The sequence below is a fragment of the Sphaerodactylus townsendi genome, linkage group LG01, assembly GCF_021028975.2.
Source record: "Sphaerodactylus townsendi isolate TG3544 linkage group LG01, MPM_Stown_v2.3, whole genome shotgun sequence".
In the NCBI taxonomy this organism is placed as follows: Eukaryota; Metazoa; Chordata; class Lepidosauria; order Squamata; family Sphaerodactylidae; genus Sphaerodactylus; species Sphaerodactylus townsendi.
This window is the reverse complement of record NC_059425.1, coordinates 7,439,210-7,460,378: the sequence shown is the minus strand read 5'-3', so window position 1 is coordinate 7,460,378 and position 21,169 is coordinate 7,439,210. Positions and strand designations below refer to the sequence as shown.

Here is a 21,169-nt window from a genome sequence, read left to right as displayed (position 1 = left end):
GTGGGGCGGAGAGAGTTGGCAGAGAACTGGGACTGGCCCAAGGTCACCCAGCAGGCTTCATGTGGAGGAGCGGGGGCACAAATCCAGTCCACCAGATCAGAGTCCGCTGCTCCTATGGAAGAGTGGAGAATCAAGCCTGGTTCTCCAGATTAGAGTCCATCTACTCTCAACCACACCGCTCAGCATCTCATGGAGGATAATGCCCTAAAATCCCCCTTCCAAAGTGGCCATTTTCTCTAGAGGAACTGGTTGCTATCACCTGGAGACTACTATATAGTTGCAACAGAGGGATATTTCCAGCCACCACGGGGAACTCGGCCAGCCCTACAGAGCAGGCAACGCACAGTAACTCATTCAGCCCCCTCCCCAAACCTCCAGGAATCCCCCAACCCTGGGCGCGTCTGCAATTTGGGCGCCATTTTCTGCGCGCGCGCAAGAGGAACGCAAACCCCTCCTCTGCAACGCCGAAGCGTTCAGTGGCGCTCGAAGGCTTGCTCGCTTGGACCTGGGCGGGTCGGCGCGGGCGGGTCGGGGTCGGGGGCGGGGGGGGGGAGCGGTTGAAGCCACGGCGGGTCCTCCCAACCAGCAGGGGGCGCCGGAGGAGCCTCCTGGGAGGGGGGGGGGGCGGAGTGGAGCCGAGCAAGGGAGCTGAGCCCGGGCGGCCCAGGCTATGGCGTGGTCTGGTGGCTAGCAGGAGCGCGGGCGGGGGCGCAGGCTGCACAGGTACCTGGGCGCGGGGGGGGGGGAGGGAGGGGGGTTTGGGGGGAGGGGTTGCCAACACCAGGTTGGCCTCACATTCACCCCCCCCCCGTCCCACTTACCTGAGGCACTAATTCCCAATTTCCCTAAGCACTCACCTGGCATCTCTGCACCTCCCTCTCTTTCCCAGCAGAGGAATGCCTTGCAACGTCCCTCTCCCCCCCCCCCCGCCCCCGGTCCTTTTGCAGTCTTTTCTTTTGCAATCTTCTCTTTTCCGCCCCCCCCCCCCAGCTGAGCAGACTTCATTGCCTCCCCACCCAACCCCCCCCCCTCCCACCTTCCCTCCCATCCCAGGTCGTTGCGAAAGGGACCCTGCGAGCGCGTGACATCTCTCTCCTGGCCCCATTTCAGGGGGTGGGGTGGGCATCTCCAGGGCTCTGGATAGGGACATTCATGCCCCTCCCCGCCCCACAAACACTCCCCGTCCTGCAGTTTTGGCCGGACCCTTTTAAAATTGTCCTCCCCTCCTTTCACTTTTTCTTCTCCATCACCCTGTTACCCCAACCCCCCCCCCTAAAGTTTTTAGGGGACTGGACCCTCTTCCTCTCCTCCCTCCTTGTCATCTGTATGGTTTCAAGGGGCCTTCCCAATATGCTTTTGTAAAGGTATTGCCCCCCTGAGTGTCTAGGGCCCCTCGGCTTCTTTTCCTGAACCCCCCCCCCCCGTTCCTGTAAGGCCCCCATTCCTTATTCTGCTTTTCCTCATCAAAATCTGGATTCCCCCACTGACTCCCTCCACGTGTCTTTCGGGAAGGAATATTGATTTCCACCTTCCTCAGACCTGTTGTTCCTGAAGATGCTCCAGGTGTTGACCAGGTATGAGGAGAGCCCTTTCTTTAGGGGACCCTCACCCATGGGAAACCCTCCACCCCAATGCAACCTGTTTCCACTCGGCCTACCCTCTCAGTTCCCCTATTGATGTCTTTTTCCCCCCTTGAGGCATGGTCCATACACCCCTGTGGTGTTTGCTTCACATGTTAAGGGGCAGCTTCTTCCTCCTGGTCTTCCTCCCTCCCCCCTTGAAATTTCTGACTGAGGTGTTGAGTGTTGATCCCTATCAACCCCAACCCCCCCATTCTTGCAAAGGTACTATCTCCCCCATCTGTTCATTCCCAGTTTCTTTATTACACCCCCCCCCCATCTTTAATGGGTTTCTTATCTGGTTCTTCTTTGGAATACGTTCCCAGTCAACAAAGCTTGGCCTTTTTAGTCTGCCCTCCCCTCCCCACCCCCCACCCCCCTGTAATTCTCAAAATCGTTTTGGTGCGTGCAAAACCGGTCACTCCAACCATTCTGGTGGCTATTGCAGTGTGGGGGAGCGGAAGATGATTATTGATTATTTTAAATGCTGCTGAGAGGTGTATTTGGCTTGCGGAACTCCCTGCCACAAGGGTGGTGGCCGCTGGCTTGGTGGTGGGGGAAAGCGCCTGCGAGTTGCACTGACTTACGGTGGCCCCGTGAGGTTTGCAAGGCTAGAGACGAACAGATGTGCCGTAGTTTGCTTCCAAGATATGACCGGATCAAGCTAGCCTGATCAGGGTATTCTGGACTGTTCGGTTGGAACGTTAAAATATGATCCTTACCCTCCACGCCGACCCTGCTCAGCATCTAAGATCTAACAGAATTGGGCTGTCCCAGGCTATGCAGGGCTTAAATGGATTTTAAAAGAAGATTGGACATATTTATAGGACAGTGGTGGCGAACCTATGGCATGGGTGCCAGAGGTGGCACTCAGAGCCCTCTCTGTGGGCGCGTGCAAACAGAGTCTCCCCCCCCCCCCCACATCTAGGCTGGCCTGGGCCGCTGGGCTCGATTATTAGCATTAAACCTAAGATCTAGTTTTGGGGAAGCAGTGTAGGCAACCCTGTTAAGCGCTGTTAAACCCCACTGATTTTCATGCGAAGGACTAAAGCGTGATCCTTTACCTGGGAGTAATCTCAGTTGCTGGCAATGGGGCTTGCTTCTGAGTAAACCCTGAGTAAACCCTCCTAGGGTCGTGATTCACCCGTTGTAAGAGTTGCACGGTTGCTTCAAAGCCGCAGAGAAAGCAAAGCCACCGACTACCACCAAGCTTACTCCTGAGTAACGCACGCCTTGGAGCCAACTGTTTTTTCTAAACGAAAACCTCAGTATTCAGGTTAAATTGCCGTGTTGGCACTTTGCGATAAATAAGTGGGTTTTGGGTTGCAGTTTGGGCACTCGGTCTCGAAAAGGTTCGCCAACACTGTTATAGGATGTCTATCAGTGGCTACTAACCATGACTGCTAACTGGGACCTCTGGGCTCGGGGTAGAATGCCTGTGATTGTCAGATGCTGGGGGGTAAATGGGTGGGTAAAGGGTGTTCAGGGGTTTCTGCTTGTGGGCTTCTCTGTGGCATCTGATTGGCCCCAGGATTCTGGACCAGATGGACGCTCGGTCTGATCTGGCACAGCTTCTTATTTAGATGGGCTGCTAGATAGAACCTCCATGTTCACCTCTGAGTCACCGATATTACGCAGCACACAGCAGGGGACACTTGTTTGCCTTTCGGACGTTTGTTATGGACTTCCACTGGAAATGTTAACCCTGCAGACTGGACGCTGGGCTAAATCTGTGACCTGTCGGACTGTCCTGTTGGGGCTTCCAGGTAGTGGATGCGTACCAGCAGGCCGAGGCTCTGCCCTGGATCCCGGGCCCCGAATTGCCCCCCGGCTGTTCTGTGGCTTGGCAGGAGAGACCAGACAGGTTAGGTGTGCCGATGTGGGCGTATGGGTGTAACCGCCTTGTGCTTGGCTACGAGGCATGGGTTAGCATCCTATAAGCGGCTGCGATGGCTACTTTCCGGTTTCTCCCCACCCTCCCCATTTTTTAATCGCTCTGCAATTCTTGCAAACTCTAGAACATCCCCGGCTACACCCATTCACTTCCCGATGCCCTCCGAGGTTCTGAATGAGGAACTGCTGTGCCCCGAGGAACTTCCTCTCTTTCTTTGGGACTACTAGTATATACTTCTCTTAAGAACATAAGAACATAAGAACAAGCCACCTGGATCAGACCAGAGTCCATCTAGTCCAGCTCTCTGCTACTTGCAGTGGCCCACCCGGTTCCTTTGGGAGCTCACGTGCAGGATGTGAAAGCAATGGCCTTCTGTTGCTGCTGCTCCCGAGCACCTGGTCTGTTAAGGCATTTGCAATCTCAGATCAAGGAGGATCAAGATTGGTAGCCATAGATCGACTTCTCCTCCATAAATCTGTCCAAGCCCTTTTTAAAGCTATCCAGGTGAGTGGCCATCACCACCTCCTGTGGCAGCATCTTCCAAACACCAATCACGCGTTGCGTGAAGAAGTGTTTCCTTTTATTAGTCCTAATTCTTCCCCCCAGCATTTTCAATGAATGCCCCCTGGTTCTAGTATTGTGAGAAAGAGAGAGAAAAAAATGTCTCTGTGTCAACATTTTTCTACCCCATGCATAATTTTATAGACTTCAATCATATCCCCCCCCTCAGCCGTCTCCTCTCCAAACTAAAGAGTCCCAAACGCTGCAGCCTCTCCTCATAAGGGAGGTGCTCCAGTCCTTCAATCATCCTTGTTGCCCTTCTCTGCACTTTTTCTCTTCCAAAACTCTGTCCCTCCTCCTATTTCTTTTCCCCTAATATCCACCCCACCCAGCTCTGAATTGCCATATAACTTTCACTTTTAGATATCTGGTGTTTTATTGGTTTTCTCTCCCTGTCCAGAAAGTGGCCGGGGCGGAGGGGGGATACTTCCTTCTCTCTGCTAGTGGGAATTTCCCCTCTTTGCTCATTCTTGCTTTCTCTGCGGCCTTTCGCTTGGGCCATTCTTGGCACTTGGAGAGGAACTGGAAACGTGCACGTTCCTTTCTCCACCTGGGTGGGAACCTTTGGCTTGTGACTACCGAGTCCGGGTATCGGCTTCATCCAGCTCTGCCTGTCCCCTGCACTTGAGTGTCTAAATGCTGTTGTATTTAGGTACTGCTGAGGGCCAGGAAATAGTTCACGTCCTGAAGTTTCCGTTTCCAACTGAGTTGAGCTCAGGGGTTTCTCCTGTACAATCATAACAACTGGGCTGGATCAGCGTTTATCTAGTCTGGGGTGTTGTGTGGTTTCCTGGCTGTATGGCCGTGTTCCAGTAGCATTTTCTCCTGATGTTTCACCTGCATCTGTGGCTGGCTGCCAGCCACAGATGCAGGCTAAAGCCCAGCTATCAGGAGAAAAATACTACTGAAATTACAACGCCATACTTCCAGAGAGGAACCACTCAACTCTTCAGTAATCCTTGAGCCGTGAAAGCATTCAGATGCAATACATTTCCTAGGTCCATTGCAGTCAGTCATATGTATCAGTTCGGCCTATCCCCCTAGAAACCGGTATCCTGAGATATACTGCCTCTGAATGTGTAGGTTCTGTTGGGCCAGCATGCATAACATATCCTCCGCAAATTTGTCCCCTTTCAAACCTCTTTGCGTTGGCAGCCGCCCTGTGGCGGTGAGTTCCATAGGTTAATTGTGTGACAGTGTCCTTCCGTCCTGACTTTATTGTCCATCAGTTTCACGGGGTTCTAATATTTTCTTTTTTAAGAGAGCAGGAGAAAAATTGCTTTATAATTTGTGAACCTTGCGGTACAGGCCGAGATGGGCGTGCATTACAGGCGTCAGGTGCTGTTGTGGTTAGGAAGTAACAGGTGCGGATCTTGGCCGGGGACCTTTGTAACCACATGTGCTCTTCTGTATCCGTAGCTGCAGGGTTGTGGCTCATATGTGCGCATATCCTGTGTTCGTTTGCGGCATGCAAGTCAATTGTCTGCTCTTTCTTGCGTGGTAAATAATTCCTGGCTCACTTTTATTATCCTTGTTGTTTTCGGCACCAGTCGCCATCTGTGCCATAAACAAAAAGCAAGGTCTCTGCCTCAGGGCACTTACAGTTTAGACAGAGAAGAGGGAGAAATAACATGGAGGGGGAGAAACCAGGAGTAGAAGGATGTGGAAATGCTGTTGCAAGCAAATAAGTTTCAGTTAAGAACACCAGCAAGATAATACTAAATATCCCTTTGGACCAGTATCCTGTCTCCTACAGTGGTCAGCTGGGTGTCTCCAAGAAGCAAGGGATTTAATTCTGGAACGCAAGATACTTCCTCCTTCCCCTCTTGGGGCAGAAAACTCCTTTTGCCAGTGGAGGGGGTGAACACCACAGTTAGCAGACTGAATTTGCAGGATCCAACCCAAGGGTAAGGAGACAAGCAGCCCTTTCTCGCCATTCTCTTCCCCTCCCCGTGTAGCGATTCATATTCAAAGATACATTGCCTCTGAACATGGAGGATTTCTTTTTTTACTGTGGGTCACAGTTGCGCAATTTCAGTTGGGGACGAGCGCTGTGAGATAGCCTGTTGTTGTTTTTCCAGAGGGTATACTGGCTACCCCACACTTCCCCTTTTCTAGAGAGGATAGAATTAAGCACAGTTCAAGATCGACCCAGCTGTCCCCTTGAGGTGCTAGTCTTCTTCATTCGGGGACTCCTGTCTCTGCATTCCCAAAGATGACTTCACCCCCATGTGATTTGAAGTGGTACGCTCCAAGGAAGACTGTATGCATCTGTGCAGCTCAGTGCTTGGTGTGTTTAAATCCCCTTTCCCAGGAGGACTGGACAGAAAACGGGAAGTGACATTATGAGGCTGGGGAGAAGGGCAGACAGCTGGTGTTCCTGGACACTTACCCAGAACTCCCTGGGTGTTTTCTCCCTCGTCGTGCAAAATGCAGCGTAACTTCGAAGCACTTGTTTTTTGGTGTGCCCATCGACGGCCTTTTTTTTGCGCTCTCCCCGTGCTCTGCTGCTGCAAAGGGAATTTCCACACCGGGTCTCGAAATTTACTTTCAGTTTAGCTGGAGAAATGAACGGGCTGCTTGTGTGTGCAGAGCAAGACGCTTTTGTGCGTGTGGCCGGTCCTGTCTCCGCCGTCTTGGAGCGGTTCCAGGACCAGAGGAGCGTGCCGCCACCACTGGTGATGTCAGGATCGTGATAACCTCTGTTTGGGTTCCTTATTGTGCAAACAGGCTTCCTCCCAACGCATCCACGTTGCCTTTTTCGTGGACGGCGGAGGCGCCAGCTGCCTGCCAAAGGCGTTACCTGGCAATTTCTGGGCCGGGAATTTAAATCGAGGCACTTGCTATTCCTGCGGCAGAGAGATGCCAGTGAGAGTCATGTGGGCCCTGGGCTTAAAATAGAACAGCGGCTGACGGCAGGGTGGGAAAAGGACAGGCCGGCGGGGCCCGCGTTCGAGGGCATGCGGAAGGGCAAAACAGCCTGTGGCAGTGACCTGTCGGTGGGTCCTGCGGACGAACGGCCATCTGCTGTGCGTGGTTGATTGTCTTTATGAGAGTGGAGGCCGCAAGGGTGTGGGGCCGCTCTCTCTCCCCCACCCTTCCTTTAAAACTTCAGCACCCTTGAGAACTGGAGACTTAAGGTGCTCGTGTGTTTGTGTGCTGGGTTCAAGTTTCTCACAGAGCCACCAACCCCACTGGGTGTTCTAAAGCCAGTTTTACCCCCCCGTCCTACCTTGCAGGGGTGTTCTGAGCGTGGAATCGGGAGCAGGGGAATGCTGCATGGGATAAAAATGTCGCTATTGTCAACGTGAACGGTCTGGATTCCCATTCTCCACCCTTTCCCAATCTACACAGGGCTTCCCAGCTCTTCGTTTTGACAGACGGTAGAGAGACAGTAGAAAAAGGGCAGGCAGCAAACGTATGTAAAGTATTATTTCAGGTGAGTGTGGTCGGAGGGGCAAGACCTGTCCAACAGTCCCCCAAGTCTCCCTGGGCTGGCATTCAACTTAACAGAAAAGAAGGGCTTTGCAAAGAGTGGTTGTTGTGGGTTTTCCAGGCTGTTTGGCCATGATCTTGTTCCTAACGTTTCGCCTGCATCTGTGGTCAGCATCTTCAGAAGTGTATCACAGAGAGAAGTCTGTTAACACACTGTTAACGCAACAACCAGTTGAATCTGGCCATGAAAGCCTCCGACGGTACTTTGCAGAGAATATTGATCAATTTCATGCCTGTTGCTGCAGCAGTGACGTAGTGGTTAAGAGCAGGTGCACTCTAATCCACTTCTTCACGCAACATGTGATTGGTGTTTGGAATATGCTGCCACAGGAGGTGGGATGGCCACTAACCTGGATAGCTTTAAAAGGGGCTTGGACAGATTTATGGAGGAGAAGTCGATCTATGGCTACCAATCTTGATCCTCCTTGGATCTCCAGATTGTAAATGCTCTTAGCAGATCCAGGTGCTCAGGAGCAGCAGCAGCAGAAGGCCATTGCTTTCACCTCCTGCATGTGAGAAGCAAAGGCACCCTGGTGGGCCACTGCGAGTAGCAGAGAGCTGGACTAGATGGACTCTGGTCTGATCCAGCTGGCTTGTTCTTATGTTCTTATGTTCTTAATCTGGAGGAACTGGGTTTGATTCCTTGCTCTGCTGCTTGAGCTGTGAAGGCTTATCTGGGGAATTCAGATTAGCCTGGGCACTCCCACACACGCCAGCTGGGTGACCTTGGGCTAGTCACAGCTTTTCGGAGCTCTCTCAGCCCCACCCACCTCACAGGGTGTTTGTTGTGGTGGGGAAGGGAAAGGAGTTTGTAAACCCCTTTGAGTCTCCTTACAGGAGAGAAAGGGGGGATATAAATCCAAACTCTTCTTCTTCTTCTCATATGCGGGAAAGTGGCGTGGACTTCCCCAGTTCAGATGACAGGAACAGAACTATGTGGGCCTTGTATTTTTTAAAATCCCCTTCAAATAATATTCATTCCCTTTCCTTCTGCTGTGCTAATTTCCTATTTGTGGGGAGTTGGTTTTGTAAATGTGAAGGAATATTCGGAGCTGCGGTCTGTGCTGGATTTATTTTATTTTATTGTTATATTTTCCTAAACCTAGCCCTCCCGAAGATCAGGAGACGGGGAAGGGACGGGGAAGGAAAGAAGTTTCTAGCAACTACTTGAGTTTGCTGCCAACACCGAAAGTGCCTTATATTAAAAATCCCCTTCAAATCATATTAATCCCTTTTATCTCTGCTGTGCTAATTTTTTTATTTGCGTGGAGTTTTTTGTAATGTGAAGGAACGGTCCACAGTTGTGACATCAGAGAGACAGAAACAAGGGAAGTATCCTTCAAATAATATTCATTCCCTTTCAGCTGCTGTGCTAATTTCCTATTTGTGGGGAGTTGGTTTGTAAATGTGAAGGAATATTCAGAGCTGCGGTCTGTGCTGGATTTATTTTATTTTATTGTTATATTTCTAAACCGCCCTCCCCCGAAGGGCTCAGGGACGGGAAGGGACGGGAAGAAGGAAAGAGTTTCTTGGCTTGCGGGATTTGCTGCCACCGAGTGCCTTATATTAAAAATCCCCTTCAAATCATATTAATCCCTTTTATCTCTGCTGTGCTAATTTTTTTATTTGTGTGGAGTTTTTTGTAATGTGAAGGAACGATCCACAGTTGTGACATCAGAGAGACAGAAACAAGGAAGTATTTTTTGACCTGTGGGATTTCCTGCCTTATATTAAAGTTCTCCTTCAAATAATATTCGTTCCCTTTCTGTTTGCTGTGCTGGTTTTTTTACTTGCAGGGAGTTCTCTGTTTTTATTTATAATGGGAATGGCCCTTCAGAGCTGGGAATCCCCTCCCTTTGGTCAGGGGGAATGGAAAGAAGGACATATTTCTCATTTTGTGGAACTTTGTGTTGTGGGGTGCGGTGTTGGCCCGTGGCTCGGCTGGCTTTCAAAGAGGGTTCACTGAGAACAGGTTCATCAATTACTCTTAGCTTCGGAACAGCAGTGGCGTAGGCGGTTAAGAGCTCGTGTATCTAATCTAGAGGAGCCGGGTTTGATTCCCAGCTCTGCCGCCCAAGCTGTGGAGGCTTATCTGGGGAGTTCAGATTAGCCTGTACACTCCCACACACGCCAGCTGGGTGACCTTGGGCTAGTCACAGCTTCTCGGAGCTCTCTCAGCCCCACCTACCTGACAGGGTGTTTGTTGTGAGGGGGGAAGGGCAAGGAGATTGGGAAGCCTTTAGCAGGAGTCTCCTTGGTACAGGAGAGAAAGGGGGGATATAAATCCAAAACTCTTCTTCTCTTCTTCTTCTTAAGTAGATGGAACCTCCATGCTCAGGCGTAGTGTACCATTCAATACCAATTGCAGTGGGGAATAACAGAGGAGGGCTTGCCTTGGGAGTGAAGAAGAAGAATTGTTTTTATATCCTGCTTTTCTCTTCTGGAAGAAGTCTCAAAGTGACTTCAAATTGCCTTCCCTTCCTCTCCCAAACAAAAGGCACCTTGTGAGCTGGGTGGGGCTGAGAGATTTTTTAGAGAACTGTAGTTGAATCATAAGAGTCGGAAGAGACCCCCAAGGGCCATCCAGTCCAACCCCCTGCCATGCAGGAACACACAATCAAAGCACTCCTGACAATTGGCCAAGGTCAGCCAGCAAACTTCGTGTGGAGCACAGGTGTCAAACTCGCGGCCCTCCAGATGTTATGGACTACAGTTCCCATCATCCCCTGCCAGCATGATGCTGGCGGGGGATGATGGGAACTGTAGTCCATAACATCTGGAGGGCCGCGAGTTTGACACCTATGGTGTGGAGGAACGGAGAAACAACATTTCACCAGATAGGAAGCCACCATTCTTAACCGCTGCACCATGCTGGCTCTCACCACTGTGACACCCAGCCGTGGAGTGAGACATGATGCTGGACTAGGTGGGGATCTGGTCTGTTGAGATCCTCCAGAATCAGGTCAAGGCCTCTTTTGAGTTCTTCCCCGTCACTGCTGCATAATTCCAGTGAAGGTAGTCGCTTGGGCGAGTTGTGAGTCTCCTGTAGGTAACCAGCCAAGGAGGCTGGTTGTTGGGAGCTCCATGGTCCTTTGTTTTTGTTTGGGTTACAAGCAGCAACATTAGGCTGTTAAGAGCGTGTGGACAGTTGGCTAGTAATGATTTTTGCATGCCCATTACTCTGGAGGAGTTGGGAGGCTTTGTTAAGAGGTCTAAGTGCAACCATTGTGCAGCTGGGCTATAAATCCTCAAGTCCCTGGTTTGAGCCTCGCCTATGTTGTCCTCTCCATCAGTGGTCTAATCTGGAGAACTGGGTTTGATTCCCCACTCTGCCACTTGAGCTGTGGGGGCTGATCCGGTGAACCAGATTTGCTTGTACACTCCAACACATTCCAGCTGGGTGACCTTCGGCTAGTCACAGTTCTTCGGAGCTCTCTCAGCCCCACCCACCTCGTAGCATGTTTGTTATGGGGAGGTGGGAAGGGCAAGGAGACTGTAAGCCCCTTTGAGTCTCCTGATAGGAGAGAAAGGTGGGATATTAATCCAAACTTCTCCTCCTCCTCTTCTTCATCTCTTCCTCCTCCTCCTCCCGTAAGGCTGGAGAGCTGCTTCCAGTCTGAGTAGGAAATACTGACCTTCTCGACTGAAGGCCTGACTCAGTACAAAGCCACTTTGGGCGTTCACGTATTAAGCGTTCAGTATTTTATTGGATCTCCATAAATGTAAAATGTGGAGTCTGGCACCGGCATGATTTCCTCCCTCTCCGATTTGGGGTGGGGTCTTGCATCATGCTGTGTGCGCGCTAAACCCCCTCCCCAAGCACACACCTGTCATTCTCTGCATCCGTCTATCCCTGTCTCATTAGCTACGTAACCATAGCAACCTTGCATCCCAGGTTTGGCATCTTCTATAACCTTTTCCTCTCTGGTTATGCAGCAGTATAGCACAAACACACCCTTGCGGTGCTCTCGGCCGGGGACGGAGTGTGGTTAGAGTGCTAGACTGTGACCCGGGCTCGAATCCCCAGTCTGCCATGGAAGCTTGCTGGGCGACCCACGCTCCGCCTAGTGTGGTTGTGAGGATAGAATGGAGGGGAGGACACCAGTATTAAGCTGCTTTGAGTCCCTGTTGAGGGAAAAGGGAGCGTATGAAGTAAATAGGTAAATGGAGTAAATGAACAGACACATTCTTGGCAAGGAACTAGGGTGCATGGTGTGTGTTTGTATGGTTGTGGGGATAGTTCTCGTTGAGGCAGTAAAACTGGGCTGAACCCCTTCAGGCTTCAGGCATAAACAGGCCAAATGAAACTGCACCCTTCCCAAGGGCTTCTAGCAGTGTGGTGTAGTGGCTACTGCAAACCTGCATTAAACTGAACCAAAATGGTCAAAGGTCTGGAATCCATGCCCTACGAGGAGAGACTTAGGGAGCTGGGGATGTTTAGTCTGAAGAAGAGATGGTTAAGAGGTGACATGATAGTCATGTTTAGATATTTAAAGGGATGTCATGTTGGTGAGGGAGCAAGCTTGTTTTCTGCTGCTGCAGAGACTAGGACCGGGAGTGATGGGTTCAATGTGAAGGGAAAGAGATTCCACCTAAACATCAGGAAGAACTTCCTGACTGTCAGGGCTGTTTGACAGTGGAATGCACTGCCTCGGAGGGTGGTGGAGTCTACTACTTTGGAGGTTTTTAAAGAGAGGCTGGATGGCCACCTGACAGGAGTGCTTTGATTGTGTGTTCCTGCATGGCAGGTGGATTGGACTTGATGGCCCTTGGGGTCTCTTCCAACTCTATGATTCTACGTAATTGGTTCATCAAAGTTGCTGTTAGAGGTGGGCAGAATTTTTGGGGGTGAAATTCAGATTCAGGTTCAATTTGGCCTGAATCTGAATTTATCCCCCTCCTCACCCCCCCCCCCCGACTTACCTAGATCCCAACATTGGTTCCCACAGATTAGGGAGCTGCCCTCGAGCCTCATGTGGGCCCTGAGTGGGTGGCAGCAAAGGAGGTCTGTGCCGGCCTCAAGGACCAGCAGGTATGTAAGTGAGGTGGGAGGGAGAGGGGGAGACGGGGATTGGCGAGGAGTCTCCCCCAGCCTTCTTAAACTAAAATGGCAGCAGACAGAAACAGTAGCCCAAATCCGGCCAAAAATATTCGACATGGATCAGGGGTCTTTGTTTTTGGCTTCTTTTACTTTGCCACCATTTTTTTCCAAGAGGGAAAATCCTGGGAAAAATACCGATAAGGCAATAGTGTATAAATTACAATAGAAATTCCGTGTTTCTCCGAAAATAAGACAGCGTCTTATATTAATTTTTGCTCCCAAAGATGCGCTATGTCTTATTTTCAGGGGATGTCTTATTTTTCCGCTCCACAGCTGCATGCTCTGGTGTTCTGTTCGACGGGCACAAAAACTTTGCTACATCTTACTTTCGGGGGATGTTTTACATTTAGCACTTCAGCAAAACCTCTACTACGTAGGAGCAGCAGTGGCGTAAGAGGTTAAGAGCTCGTGTATCTAATCTGGAGGAACCGGGTTTGATCCTCTGCTCTGCCGCCTGAGCTGTGGAGGCTTATCTGGGGAAATCAGATTAGCCTGTGCACTCCCACACACGCCAGCTGGGTGACCTTGGGCTAGTCACAGCTTCTCGGAGCTCTCTCAGCCCCACCTACCTCACAGGGTGTTTGTTGTGAGGGGGGAAGGGCAAGGAGATTCTAAGCCCCTTTGAGTCTCCTGCAGGAGAGAAAGGAGGGATATAAATCCAAACTCTTCTTCTTCTTCTTCTTCTTCTTCTTCTTCTTCTTCTTCTTCTTCTTCTTCTTCTTCTTCTTCTTCTTCTTCTTCTTCTTCTTCTTCTTCTTCTCCTCCTCCTCTATGTCTTATTCTCAGGGGATGTCTTATTTTTGGAGAAACAGGGTAGCAATAAAATCCTAAAAACATCCTAAAAACACCAATACAATATTAATACAATATAACAACTACTGAAAAGAGACAAGATGGTGACTTAAAATCACAAATAACCCCTGGGAGGCCAATAAGGATAGATGTCAGCCGGGCTGGCCTCCAGGAAAATCCTAACGGAATAGGGTCTTACAGGCCCTGCGGAAACCATTCAAGTCTCTCAGGGCCCTGATCTCATGTGAGAGCATAGTCCACCAGGTAGGGGCCAGGACAGAGTAGGCCCTGACCCTGGTCGAGGCCAGCCGGATATTTTGAGGGCCAGGGATTACCAGTAGGTTCTCCTCTGTGGAGCGGAGGGACCTGATTGGGCAATATGGGGAAAGGCTGTCCCTTAGATACTTTGAAGAAGAACAAGAGTTTGGATTTATATCCCCCCTTTCTCTCCTGCAGGAGACTCAAAGGGGTTTACAATCTCCTTGCCCTTCCGCCCTCACAACAAACACCCTGTGAGGTAGGTGGGGCTGAGAGCTCCGAAAAGCTGTGACTAGCCCAAGGTCACCCAGCTGGCGTGTGTGGGAGTGCCCAGGCTAATCTGAATTCCCCAGATAAGCCTCCACAGCTCAGGCGGCAGAGCTGGGAATCAAACCCGGCTCCTCCAGATTAGACACACAAGCTCTTAACCTCCTACGCCACTGCAGACGTTTCTGGGACTGAATTTGGGATCTTCCCATACAAAGTATGTCATCTGCCCCCGCAGGTCCTTTCCATCGCCACGCGAGTGGAACCGGTTGGCATCTTGCGAGCTGCAGGCAAGGAAAGCTACAGGAAGGGATGGCACCGCTCTAGAGACCCAAAGCAGACAGTGTGACACACGCAATTTATTATTCCAGGCTGCCATTCAACGTGGCCACTGGCCCAGCAACCCTTGGGAAAGCAGCAGTGTAGCATTTCAGAAGGTGTACTCATTTCAAGCTGCATGTGGAAATGGCTGAGGCAGGAAGTGGCTGAGGTTTCTCCTCTTCTCGTCCTTATTTTGAACCATGTCTCGTCTTTGACACTGCTCAGGCGTTGCATGGTCGTGATGAACGTGCCTCTGAGTCCACATTGTGGGTGCCGTCACCGCCCCCCCTTTGAAAATTAGCGCAGAGGTCATCTCGAGGATTCTGGGGCAAACGTCGGCCATTTTTCTCGGTCTTAAAACTCTGAGCCATTTGTTTTGGCCCTTCCCTTCCCACCCTCTGCAAAGGTCGCTTTCTGTGGGTTCTGCGATCTCAGCAAGAACGTGATTCCTGCCCTGGCTGGCGCTTCCTTCCCCTTTTCGATCCAGAGCCCTGACAGCCCACTGCGGTTAGATCTTTCCTTGCCAAGAATCGAGCTACCTTTTCTCTGTTGAGAAGGGCCCGTGTCCTAACCGTCTCTGCCGCTGTGTCGTGATTCGGAAGCGCCAGCACTTGTTAGAGGTGCGTAACATTTCACTCGCTGGCAATGCGTGCTACTAGTACGCCTACTTGCGTTTGCTGGGCTAGCCCAGGAACGATGGTGTGGTGGGGCGGACGAGCTGGAATGAATTATTTTCCTTAGGTGAGTAACCGGCCGCAAAGCCAAGCTAGTTTGAAGCCAAGTTACCCAATAAAATGATAGCCTTTTGTTTTTTAACTTACAGATTTGCTTATTTTAAAATTTACGTTATTTATTGTCTACATTTATCCCTCAGGCTCAATGTGGATTGTTGTTATTATTACTACTATGATTTATTCTCCGGCCTTTACAATGGTCTCACATTGCACAGTTTGAGTCAATAGAATCAACAGGATAGACAACAAAGTGGGATTTGGGTTGTAGAATAAACCAGAACTCTAGTTTGGTGAAGAGAAGTGTCATGGTAGCCATGTTTAGATATCTGAAGGGATGTCACGTTGGTGAGGGAGCAAGCTTGTTTTCTTCTGCTCCAGAGACTAGGACCAGGAATCATGGATTCAAGGTGAAGGAAAAGAGATTCCACTGAAACATCAGGAAAAACTTCCTGACAGTCAGGGCTGTTTGACAGTGGAATGCACAACCTCGGACTGTGGTGGAGTCTCCTTCTTTGGAGGTTTTTAAACAGAGGCTGGATGAACATATGTCAGGAGTGCTTTGATTGGGTGTTCCTGCATTGCAGGGGGTTGGACTTGATGGCCCTTCGGGTCTCTTCCCACTCTATGACTCTGTGATTCTAAAAAACAGCTGAAGCAAATCATAACTCCTACCATGACATGTTAAATGATGCAAAATTTCATACTAGGATCCAAAATGATGGCAACTTTGCACAGCAGTATAGACCACAGACTAATAAATTTGTCCCAGTTGCTTTGTGAATCATTTTGTGTAGGGCTTCCCTGTTGCCTGTGTTCTGCCAGGGAGGGTGGTGGTGGTTCCCAGTCTGGCTATCCCCAGGCACACCCATGAACACCCGAAGTGACCTTTTACTGAGTCAGACCCATGGTCCATAAAAGTCAGCCTGGTCTACTCAGGCTGGTGGTATCTCTCCAAGGACGCAGACAATGTTCTTTCACATTACTGCCTTCACCACAGCGTGGTGTAGTGGTTAAGAGCAGTTGGATTCTAATCTGGAGAACCGGGTTTGATTCCCCACTCCTCCACCTGAGTGGCAGAGGCTGATCTGGTGGACCAGGTGTGTTTCTGGACTCCTACATTCCTGCTGTGTGACCTTGGGCTAGTCCACGTTACGCCTGACCACACTCCATTTCTGCTTTGCTTCTGAGTGGGAGTGGGCAGGTTTTGCCCCAAAGAAGGTAGAATTCTGCTATTTTTGCCAAAACATAGAGGGTTTGCGCATGTATTCTTAGAGCATCGGCAGATCTTGCGAGTCTGGGGGAGAGGAAAACGGCTTTGCTGTGCAGGCCCTGGCTCAGGTGCATAGGAGCTCCTCAGCCGTTAAAGGGGGTAGGCCGAGAAGATTCCTCCATCCTTCCCTTGATGCAGGCGAGGAAGTTATTGGGAGACATCCGCTGCAAAGGCTTCCCAGAATCATGTGTTGAGTCCAGCATTGTATTTCCAACATTGCCTGGCATTGGCCAATGGGCCAGTCCTGTTCAAGGCAGCAGCCGTTCCCAGTTGCCTTAGAAACTTAGTGCTGGGAAGGATCCTCTAGGGTCATCTTGTCCAGTCCCCTGCACAACGCAGGAAATTCACAATTACCTCCCCTGCCCATTCCCTCAGTGACCCCTGCTCTACGCCCAGCAGAAAACTCCCAAGATCCGCGGCCAATCTGGCCTGGAGGAAAATTCCTTCCCGACCCCAAAGTGCAATCGGCATTACTCTGGGCATGTAAGAAAGGGCTGTGAGAACCGAGCTCTGTGTCTCCAGCCCTCTCCCGGTCAGTTCGCAGACTCAGCCTTGCCATTAGATGGTCACGCAGCCTCTGCTTAAAAACCCCCACTGAAGGAGAGCCCAGCACCTCTCGAGGAAACCTGTTCCACTGAGGAACCGTTCTAACCAAACAGGAAGCTTCCCCAGCGTGACGTAGTGGTGAAGAGCAGGTGGATTCTAGTCTGGAGAACTGGGTTTGATTCCCTACTCCTCCACCTGAGTGGCAGAGGCTTATCTGGTGAACCAGATGTGTTTCCGCACTTGTACATTCCTTCTGGGTGACCTTGGGCTAGTCACAGTCCTCTCAGAACTCTCTCAGCCCCACCTACCCCACAAGGTGTCTGTTATGGAGAGAGGAAGGGAACAGAGCTTGTAAACCACCTTGAATCTCCTGACTGGAGAGAAAGGTGGGGTATAAATCCAAACTCCTCCTCCTCCTCCTCTTCTTCTTCTTCTACTCTCCTCCTCCTCCTCCTCTTCTTCTTCTTCTACTCCTCTCCTCCTCCTCCTCCTCCTCCTCCTCCTCCTCTTCTTCTTCTTCTTCTTCTACTCCTCTCCTCCTCCACCTCCTCCTCCTCTTCTTCTTCTACTCCCCTCCTCCTCCTCCTCCTCCTCTTCTTCTTCTACTCCTCCTCCTCCTCCTCCTCCTCCTATCTGATCTTTTTAACTGGAGATACCAGGGATCGAACCTGGGAGAGGCCAAGCAGATCCTGTACCACTGAGCCGTACACCCTGTAACGGGGTGGTATCTTGAGGTCTGCAGTTTCCTGCACGATCACGTGGTCTGAAGGGATACCTGTCGCGATGAACGGGTGCTATTGGCTGCTGCAAGTTCCGTCTGTATGACAACGTGTTGCCTCCACCACCGCAAATGTTCCACCTGGATTTTCCGTGGCTGTCACCACCCTGGGACCTTGAGATTGTGATAGGAGGAAAGGGTATTGCCTCCCTCATGCCCGTCCAGTGCCTCTGCGTCTCTTGTGACCGCCTCGTTTTCCCTCTTCCCTAGATGCCGTGAACTGCCGCCAGGATGGAGGAGCGGGTGCCGCAGCTGGTGGACTATTTCGTGGTGGCCGGCCTGACGGACACCTCCAAGCCGCTCGAGGATGAAAGCCAGCCGCCACGGCTGGCCCGCCCCAGCGAGCCCATCACCGACGTGGCGGTCATTATCCGCTCTCAGGGCGAGGAGGTGCCCCACGGATTCACGTGCATCGAGCGCACGACGACGGGGAACCCCGTGGAGCTCAACGCGGGACTGCTCAACAACCCCCAGATGTACATCTGCTATAAACGGGGGCGGGACAAACCCCCCATTGTCGAGTTGGGGTAAGTTCCCACAGGGAAAGGGGGACAGGCGGGCCGTTGTTCTGGTGGCTGCTTTCCGAACCACCGTGTGATACGTTGCAGCAGGCATCCCCCACCTTTCGGAGCCTTTGGAATTTTGAACCGGTAGTGAGTGCCACCCCAAAATGGCTTCCTTAGTAAGCGGGGCCAAACATAATACCTCTCTACTCACTTTGCGAAAGAGAGGGGGAGAAAGACAGGGACTCTTTAGTTTGGAGAGGAGGCATCTGAGGGGGGATATGATTGAAGTCTATAAAATTATGAATGGGGTAGAAAATGTTGACAGAGAGAAATTTTTCTCTCTTTCTCACAATACTAGAACCAGGGGGCATTCATTGAAAATGCTGGGGGGGAAGAATTAGGACTAATAAAAGGAAACACTTCTTCACGCAACGTGTGATTGGTGTTTGGAATATGCTGCCACAGGAGGTGGTGGTGATGGCCACTAACCTGGATAGCTTTAAAAGAGGCTTGGACAGATTTATGGAGGAGAAGCCTATCTATGGCTACCAATCTTGATCCTCCTTGATCTGAGATTGCAAATGCCTTAGCAGACCAGGTGCTCGGGAGCAGCAGCAGCAGAAGGCCATTGCCTTCACATCCTGCACGTGAGCTCCCAAAGGCACCTGGTGGGCCACTGTAAGTAGCAGAGGGCTGGACTGGATGGACTCTGGTCTGATCCAGCTGGCTTGTTCTTATGTTCTTATGTTCTTACAGGGGTATAAAAGGAAGAAAAACCAGAAGGGGAAATGGAACCGAAAGCCCAGTTCCTTAACAGTCCACCAGTTACTCTAGTGCACAGGTGTCAAACTTGCGGCCCTCTTGATGTTATGGACTACAGTTCCCATCATCCCCTGCCAGCATCATGCTGGGAACTGTAGTCCATAATATTTGGAGGGCCACAAGTTTGACACCTATGCTCTAGTGGCTGGATTTGCTATTGTGTGTACATGCGTTCTGTCAAGCCACAGATGATTTATGATGACCCCATAGGGCAGGGGTGTCCAACTCTGGCGTCCCAGATGTTCATGGACTACGATTCCCATCAGCCTCTGCTGGCATGGCCAATTGGGGCTGATGGGAATTGTAGCCCATGGACATCTGAAACACCAGAATTGAACACCTCTGCCATAGGGTTTCCAAGGCAGGAGACATTTTTACCTGCCTTTAAATGGACAGAGAGTTCCGAGAGAACTGTGTTTGGCCCAGGATCACCCAACAGGCTTCTCGTGGAGGAGCGGGGAATCGAACCTTCAGATTAGAGTTCACCAATCTTTACTACTGCGCCATGTTTGCTGTTGAAGCTGTGGAAAACCTTATTATTTGAACAAAGGAAACCAATAACAAGGTCTGCCATATTGGCTCTGCTCACTCTTTGAATAGCTTTGTGGGCACCTGGGCAAGTGCATTAGAGCATTGCTTGTGAGCCAGCGTGGTGTGGTGGTTAAGAGCAGGTGGATTCCAATCTGGAGAACCGGGTTTGATTCCCCACTCCTTCATCTGAGTGGCGGAGGCTTATCTGGGGAACCAGACGTGTTTCCGCACTCCTGCGTTCCTGCTGGATAACCTTGGGTCAGTCCCAGTTCTCTCAGAACTCTCTCAGCCCCACCTGCCCCACAAGGTGTCTGTTGTGGGGAGAGGAAAGGAAAAGGAGTTTTTAGGCCACCTTGAGTCACCTTGCAGGAGAGAAAGGTGCGATGTAAATCCAAACTCTTCTTCTTCTTCTCCTTAACATATGCAGCTGCCTTAACCTGAACCAACCTGTTGATCCATCTGTCCCAGAGCATTGTCTACTCCAGTGGTCCTCAACCTGTGGGTCGGGACCCCTTTGGGGGTCGGACGACCCTTTCACAGGGGTCGCCTAAGACTCTCTGCATCGGTGTTCTCCATCTGTAAAATGGATAAATGTTAGGGTTGGGGGTCACCACAACATGAGGAACTGTATGAAAGGGTCGCGGCATTAGGAAGGTTGAGAACCACTGCCTAAGACTCTCTGCATCAGTGTTCTCCATCTGTAAAATGGATAAATGTTAGGGTTGGGGGTCACCACAATATGAGGAACTGTATTAAAGGGTCGCGGCATTAGGAAGGTTGAGAACCACTGGTCTACTCTGACTGGCAGCCGCTCTCTAAGTGCTCTGCCGATGATCCTCCTCCTGCTCCTTCATCTTTGAACTGGAGGTGCCCGAGATTGAACCCTGGACTTTCTGCTTGCAAATTGCATGCTTTGTCACTGAGCTACTGAAAATTATGTTGGGGAACCCTGCATTTAGAGATTCTTTAAAGATTCTTGCTTTACAAAACACACTTGCATCTTGGAAGTGAAGGCTCAGATCCTTGCTCTGCTACGGGGTCTTGCTGGGTAACTCTGGGTCAGTCACACACCCTCACCCTAGCCTACTCTGTAGGGTTGTCGTGAGGCTAAAATGGAAAAGGAGTAAATAAAGTAAATTATTCTAACTTCCACTAAATTTTTCCAACTTGCCAGCCGGATTGATTGAACACAGCAGGACATCTTTCAATCTTCAGGGGGGAGGGGAAGGAAGGAAGGAAGGAAGGAAGGAAGGAAGGAAGGAAGGAAGGAAGGAAGGAAGGAAGGAAGGAAGGAAGGAAGAAGGGAAGGAGGGAAGGAGGGAAGGAGGGAGGGAGGAGGAGGGAGGAGGAGGAGGAGGAAGGAAGGAAGGAAGGAAGGAAGGAAGGAAGGAAGGAAGGAAGGAAGGAAGGAAGGAAGGATGGAAGCAGCAAAGGCTGAAGGAAGGAAGGATGGGTGGAAGGGGAAGGATGGATGGATGGAAGAAGAATATGCGTGATGACGATGATGGATGGATGGATGGATGGATGGATGGATGGATGGATGGATGGATGGATGGATGGATGGATGGATGGAAAAGGTGGGAACGATGAAGTTACTTTATCAAGTTACCTATCATCTCAGCATTTTTTAAAAAGTGTTAATTGGTTAAATTTTATATTAAGATTTATATTTTA

The 21,169-nt window shown here is 50.6% G+C and overlaps 1 protein-coding gene across 1 annotated transcript in view; it reads left to right on the top strand.

Annotated features, from left to right (window-relative positions):
- The first annotated feature begins 613 nt into the window (after positions 1-613).
- The window catches only part of DENND4B (DENN domain containing 4B), a 70,088-nt gene continuing 49,532 nt past the window's right edge, over positions 614-21,169 (top strand). The window contains exons 1-2 of the mRNA XM_048503379.1: positions 614-723; positions 17,847-18,163. Coding sequence (XP_048359336.1) covers positions 17,868-18,163 — 296 coding nt within the window. The 5' untranslated portion in view covers positions 614-723; positions 17,847-17,867. The remainder of the gene's footprint in view (positions 724-17,846; positions 18,164-21,169) is intronic.